The 6,466-nt window shown below is 41.2% G+C and overlaps 1 protein-coding gene across 7 annotated transcripts in view; it reads left to right on the top strand.

Moving 5' to 3' along the window:
- The window catches only part of utrophin, a 118,075-nt gene extending 111,831 nt beyond the window's left edge, over positions 1 to 6,244 (top strand). For 5 of the 7 annotated variants that reach the window (XM_042332834.1, XM_042332831.1, XM_042332835.1 and 2 more), the window contains 3 exons: positions 322 to 399; positions 3,517 to 3,542; positions 5,130 to 6,244. In XM_042332834.1, the coding sequence (XP_042188768.1) occupies positions 322 to 399; positions 3,517 to 3,542; positions 5,130 to 5,138 (113 nt within the window). In that variant the 3' untranslated portion in view covers positions 5,139 to 6,244. The remainder of the gene's footprint in view (positions 1 to 321; positions 400 to 3,516; positions 3,543 to 5,129) is intronic. The other 2 variants (XM_042332832.1, XM_042332833.1) reach the window with 2 other exon arrangements.
- The last annotated feature ends 222 nt before the right edge of the window (positions 6,245 to 6,466 follow it).

Below are 6,466 nucleotides of genomic sequence, written 5' to 3' on the forward strand. Positions count from 1 at the left end.
GACATATAGTGACTGTGATTTATGTACCATGCAGCAGGACTGAGAACACCAGAGGAGCGCTCCTTATCCACAGGGAAAGAATTATATCTGAATGATGACCAGAAGTTGGGGGAAATTAACTGGAAAATTCCAACATTGATAGACGTGCCTTGCTTTAAACACTCATCATTTAACATTCCTCATTTGTAAAAGTAACTAGCACAGACAGTAATAACCTGTCATGACATATCTATGTTGTTCACTCTTGATTCTACCCCTCCTTTGAAACAAATCTTATCAGATTAGTTTTTGCGGTAACGGCCCTTACTGTCCTGTTTTCAGATGACTTATTGATTCCACCTCAGGATACGAATACAGATCTTACGGATGTTATGGAGCAGATCAATAACACTTTCCCCTGTAAGTATGACTATGGCTCCTCTCTGTTCATTTCACTGCAATTATAGTCCAATGCTCCCATTCTCTTATGGATGTTGCATTAAGTCCTACAATCCTCAGAAACTCACTGCCTTGTTAAATGGTCCGTGTTTTGCTGCAGTGCTGCAAGGAAGATCAACAAGGTGTGCGGAACTCTCTGGTAGTGTAATTTAGCATAAGTGGAAACTAAGAGGAAACGCTTCAAGGAAGAGAGAATGTGTTTTTTTAAAAAAAACAAGGCAGTGCTAATGGACTCTTAAGATAAAAGGTTATTTACTTGGCATTAGACTGTTTGCTGCCCACCTGGCACAAATCTAAGTCTAGTTATAGAGTTCCCCTAAAGTATAATTAATCCCCTTAGCCTTGGGTGAGTTATATTTTGCCTGAAAAGATTCACACAATAAGAGTGCACGTAGTACTTGCAATTGAAGAAATTATCAGTGCCAAGCGAGTACCCTTGAGATCTCAAACTTATATGTGAGTACACAACCTCATATGTGATACACAACCTAAGACATGATGATCTGTCAATGGAAGCTGGTAAGCAAGGATAGGTGTTGCTGGGTAATAACTTAAGGCAGAGACGGTCTGCGTGGTCAAAGCATCTGAACAACACATTACGTCAGTCAGAGAACCGGATCCAGGGACTGAAATCACATTGTTCTTAGTCATTGGCGTTTTTAAGTTAATTTGTTTTCAACTTACTTTAATATGTATACTTTTATTTTCTATAATCTTATTTGTCGGTAGTGTTTTTTTTAAACTCATACACATAACTGATGTTATCAATTTTCTCAAAGATTTAAAGTAGGAGAGGGTTAAAATGATAAATCTTAGCAAAATTGTTTGTTAAATTTGTTATGATTCTGTGAGCCTCCTGCCTTGCTTACGTAATAGAATCATAGAATCCTACAGGGCAGAAGGCCATTGCACTGTAGGAGTCCTGTCGCTCAGTGGTTAAAGCACTTGCTTAGCAAGCAAGAGACCTGGATTCGATTACCGGCAGGGTGGAATATTGGGCAAGTTTCCTTACTCCACATTGCTTATCTAGCAGTAAGTAGGAAAAAAATTAAAATAAATAGTTTACTTCAATCCACAACTGTTTGTGTGACACTGCTGTGCGCAATTGGCTGCCACGTTTTACCCACAAAATATACAGTCAATTCACTTTACAGTATATTGTGTGAAGTACTTTGAGACATCTCGAAGATATGCTAAGGCGCTACATCAAATGCAACTATTATTATTATTGAGCTCATTGTATGTGCACCTGCCCTCGGAGAAAGCTGTACGTTCATACTCATTGCCCAGCTCTACCCCACACCACTTAACTGTAACTGTCTAATAACAAAACATTTCAGCAGCTATTAGCCGAACTTCACAAGTTAATGTTATATGCGCTGGGTTTCAGAAGAAAACTCTGCATTAGAACCACAGTTGCAGGCTGAGTTGGTAATAACCTCTTGGGTCTTTTTCTCTTAGTTTTGTCTTCTTTTCATTTTGTATGCTCCCTTTTCTTTGCCATCGACATGGTGCTTCTGTTCAGAGAAATGAGACATTTTACTCTCATCAAGCCCTGTGGTGTATGTTCCCTCATCCAGATATAGCTGCTTCTTAAGGGCAACTGAATTCTGCCCCTTTCTCCAGTATTCATAAAGGTAGCTTCAAGCTGCTTTAATAAAAAAAAGCCTGAGATTTTTTTCCCAAGGAAGCATGTACATAAAAGTAATCCCGGGTGAAATGTATGCATTGAAATCCAACTATTATGTCCTATCCACTGCCTGCGGTTTATATTTCTCCCCTCAGTCTGCAGGCAGTAAAATAATAATAATAAGGCAATAAAGCATAGAACCATAGAAATTTACAGCCCAGAGGTCATTTGGCCCGTTGGGTGTGTACTCTGTCTGAAAAAGCTTTCCATTTATCCCATTCTCCTGCCTTTTCACATTTCTCCTTTTCAGATATTTATCTACTTCTAAAAGCTGATATGGATTCTTTCTCAACCACAGTTCCAAGTTGTGCATTCCACGTCATAGCAACCTGTGTAAAAACGGTCTTCGAACTTCTCCCTTTGCACTTTTGGTGATTTCCTTAAAACTGTGCACCCAAGTTTCTGACTCACTGACCAGTGGAAATAATTTCTCCCTGTTTACGTGGTCAACCACCCGCTCCACCCCGCCATCCCCACCCCACCACCACCCTCCCACCGCTCCATAATTTCAAAACCCTCTATCAGGTCTCTTAACCTTCATTCATTTCAGCCCCAGTTCATCCATTCTAACACATTTTAGGGGTAAATTTTCAGCCCTGTATCGAGATGCTTTTCATCAGCTGGTCCAAGCAGATTCAGATTCTGGGTTACATACAATGCCTTTGTATGTAAGGTCCTTGATATGCTTACTGAAATTTGATATTTCATCAGAGACTTGAATATCGCAGCTCAATTTAATTTTGACAAATGAGTAGAATTAGACATCAAAGCAATTAACTCCCATTCTCCTTCCTTGAGACCATGGGAGCTACTGATCTGTCTATTGCTGTACATCCATGGGCTTGACATTAGTGGTGGAATTTATACTCAAGTATAAGTTTCCCCGTGAGACTGTCATTGCCCATAATGATGGTATCAGAACACTCCATTTAAACCGAGGTCAAAGCTGGCGTTCAGAGAAATTGCATTTCTTTGTTACCGACTTTTATAAGCGACATCAATGGCGAGGTTACCTCCTCTGTTGGGATTTCTACTTGAAAAAGAAGTCTTTAAAAAGATTTCGGGCCTTCAGCCTCTCTGCCCCCACCCTTTGGAACTCCATCCCACAGTCGCTTCACCTTGCTCCCTCCCTTGCCTCCTTCAAGGCACGTATTAAGACCCTCCTCTTCGACCGTGCGTTTGGCCACCCTCCTGCCCCTACCCTCCCTGCCCCCCAGACCCCCCACTCAATCTCAACCCCCTGCTCGGGTGCAAATCTCTTACTATTCAGTGCCTTGAGACATCCTCCTGACATGAAAGGCCCTATACAAATGTAATTTGTTGTTTACACTGCTCCTCCTAATGTCTCTGTTTTTCTTTCCCCAACACAACCAAAATTTGGTCTCCAGCAGCAAGTTTCACTCCAAGACAGCAGGTATGCCACTTACAACACATCTGTAAATGTTGTGTATTGAAGGAGGGGTGAACCATATACAACAACAACAACAAAACTACATTTATAGAGCGCCTTTCATGTCAGGAAGATGTCCCAAGGTGCTAGACAATCAGGGGTCAGGACCTGAGCATGGGGGAGGGGTGAGGGAAGGCAGAGATGTGGGAAAGCGACTGAGGGCACGATCGAAGTGGAGGGTCTTGAAACCGGCCTTGAAGGAGACAAGGGAGGAAGCGAGGTGAAGGGACTGTGGGATGGAGTTCCAGAGTGTGGGGGCAGAGAGGCTGAAACCCCAGGCACCGATGGTAAGGTGGATCAGGTGGAGACATGGAGCAGACCGGAGCCCGCTGAACGGAGGGAGCGGGCAGGTTGGTAGGGAGTCAGCAGGTCAGAGAGGTAGGAGGGGGCAAGGCCATGGATGGATGTATGGCTATCTATACATACTGTGAATACCTATGGTGTTATAATGTTTGTATATTTACATGCTGCATTAATGTCTTGCTAACGGCCTGGGGGTGTAACCTACAGATTACACCAGGACAAGACGCCTGAGTGGAGAAAAGATTCTGAGTCCTTGTTACTCATCTCCATATATCTGTTAGAGAATATAATTGTTGGAGGCCTGGGAGCAGGTCACCTTTCTGCTCTTCTGTAGCAAGATGGTGGGGAATGTAAGGAGGAGAAAATTGTTTTATTCCTTTGGAGAAACGAGGATGTCTAAGGAATAGTGGATACTTAGGAATTAAGGGTATAAAGGGTTATAAAAAAAGAAGGGAAATATTAAAAGATCTGGCAGGATCTAATAAAAAGTGGTATTGCTGAGTGACCACTTCCTCTACTTTCTTGCTAATAATGTGGTACATGTAATGATTTGTGTTAACATTTTTAAATTTAGCACAGAAGGAGGCCACTTGACCTATTGTGTCTGTGCTGGCTCTTTTAAGAGCAATCCTTTCAATCGCTTCTGCTTCTATTTTCCTCATACCCCTGTAATTTACTCCTCTTTAGATATCTATCTTGCTCCCTTTTGAGAGCTGAAATGGCTTCTGCTTCAAACACCTGCTTCCGTCAGGACATTCCATATCCTAACTACTCTGTGCATGAAACCAATTCTAACCTTCCCATTTGCTTGTTTGCTAACCATATTAAATTGATACCCTCTAGTTATTGACTCATCAATCAGAGCAAATAATTTCTCCCTATTGCAAAACCCCTCATAATTTTTAAGACTCCTATCAGGTCACCCCTCAATCTTCTCTGTTCCAACATTGGAACAAAAACATTTGTAAAATGCTGGTATTTTTAAACTGTGTCCAAAGGTACAACTCTCTTAGCTGAAAGTTAACTGAGTGGTCTGTGTGTGTGTGTGTGTGTGTGTGTGTGTGTTTGTCATGGAGAGTGTTGGTGTATGCATGCTGACCTCGCGAGCGTTCAAATACGTGTCTGCACAAACCCCACTGCACCTGAGCTGAAAGGATAGATGTTTCACTGAATGTCTGCTTGGGTTTGGGTTTAGGTTTGTGGTGGAGGGTTAGAATAACAAGGCGTTTTCTTTTGCATTGAGTGCAGATGATGTAAAGACGTGTTGGAAACACTAGCCAGTAACTTCCAGCATCGTCCACCAACCCCGATGACCGACATTAGTTACAAATATACGGAAACGGGACCCTCAAAAGTATTATGGATTTCAATGATCTGTCCTACTGAAGAAGTTCACTTCCTGAAGACCCAAAGACCACAAGTTGTCACTGTTATGTTCCTGTTTGCTTCTTTTACTATGCAATTGTAAAATAATGAAGTATAAAATGTTAGGTGGAGTCTGAAAAACTTGCCATTATTTGTATAAACATCAGCATTTGAGAAGGGGGAAGGGGCTTTATATCACTTTTTACTATTGGTGAAGAGAGTATTGATGGAACATTTTCAAGTCATGGTTTGTGCATTTTACACAGTTTTACAAACAAAAAGTCATTCCACTCTCTCCAGCATCACCCTCCTTTGAAGCCAAGTCTCATAGCTGTGGCTTTCAACACTTGGCTGCGTGCCTAAGGATATAGTTCCTTTTTTTTTAGTTAGGCCAAAGTGTTGCGGGTAAATGGGAGGGGATCAATTTCCCCCTCAGCCCCCTCTTTATAGAGGGACTTTTAACGAATCTGTGCCCCGAGGAAATTTTTTGAGTAGAATTTTAATTGTTTTAACGTATTGTAACAAAAGAAAGCCATGACCACCTTTCTACCTCAGGCCTCACTTTCATTGTAGGGGATCTTATACCAGTCTGAATAACATTCTCTTACACTCAAAGCTTTTCATTTCCAACAGACCAAACGGCTCAAACAGAGTTTGCAGAAGGGTCCAAGTAATCCATCGGTAATCATTTGGTGGAATTGTGTTTTTTTAATTATTTTTGTGTATTGTGTCAAGTCTAACTGGGACTGCCTCCAACTTCATATAGCTGTATTTCTCTCCTCTCCCCCCGTCCCTCCTAATGATGTAATTACTGACCAGTAGGTATGCTGTACCATTACACTGTAAACTTCTCGCTCTCCCGAGTCCAACAATCTAGATATTTTAAACATGTAAAGGTACTATATTGTCTTCTAGATTTATAGACTATATCTTACAACGCTGATCACATTTGACATCACTACATATTTCATTCAAAATAAAATTCATATATAACAAAACAATTGTTTCCTAATTCTCTTTGTTCTGTTTTCAGGGGTCGATGTTAGTAACCTCTGCTAACCTGCACTAGTCTTTTGGGATTCTCCCTACACAATTTGTGGTCCTGACTAATGCTATTTAGCTAGATTCATGTTAATGTTCAGCATTGCATAGTTAGCAATGTGGAAAGGTAAGCCATTTGAGAAAAAATATTCAATCGGTTTGCTTTCGCAATGCCCATT

Source organism: Callorhinchus milii, unplaced genomic scaffold (assembly GCF_018977255.1).
Source record: "Callorhinchus milii isolate IMCB2004 unplaced genomic scaffold, IMCB_Cmil_1.0 Scaffold3, whole genome shotgun sequence".
Lineage (NCBI taxonomy): Eukaryota > Metazoa > Chordata > Chondrichthyes > Chimaeriformes > Callorhinchidae > Callorhinchus > Callorhinchus milii.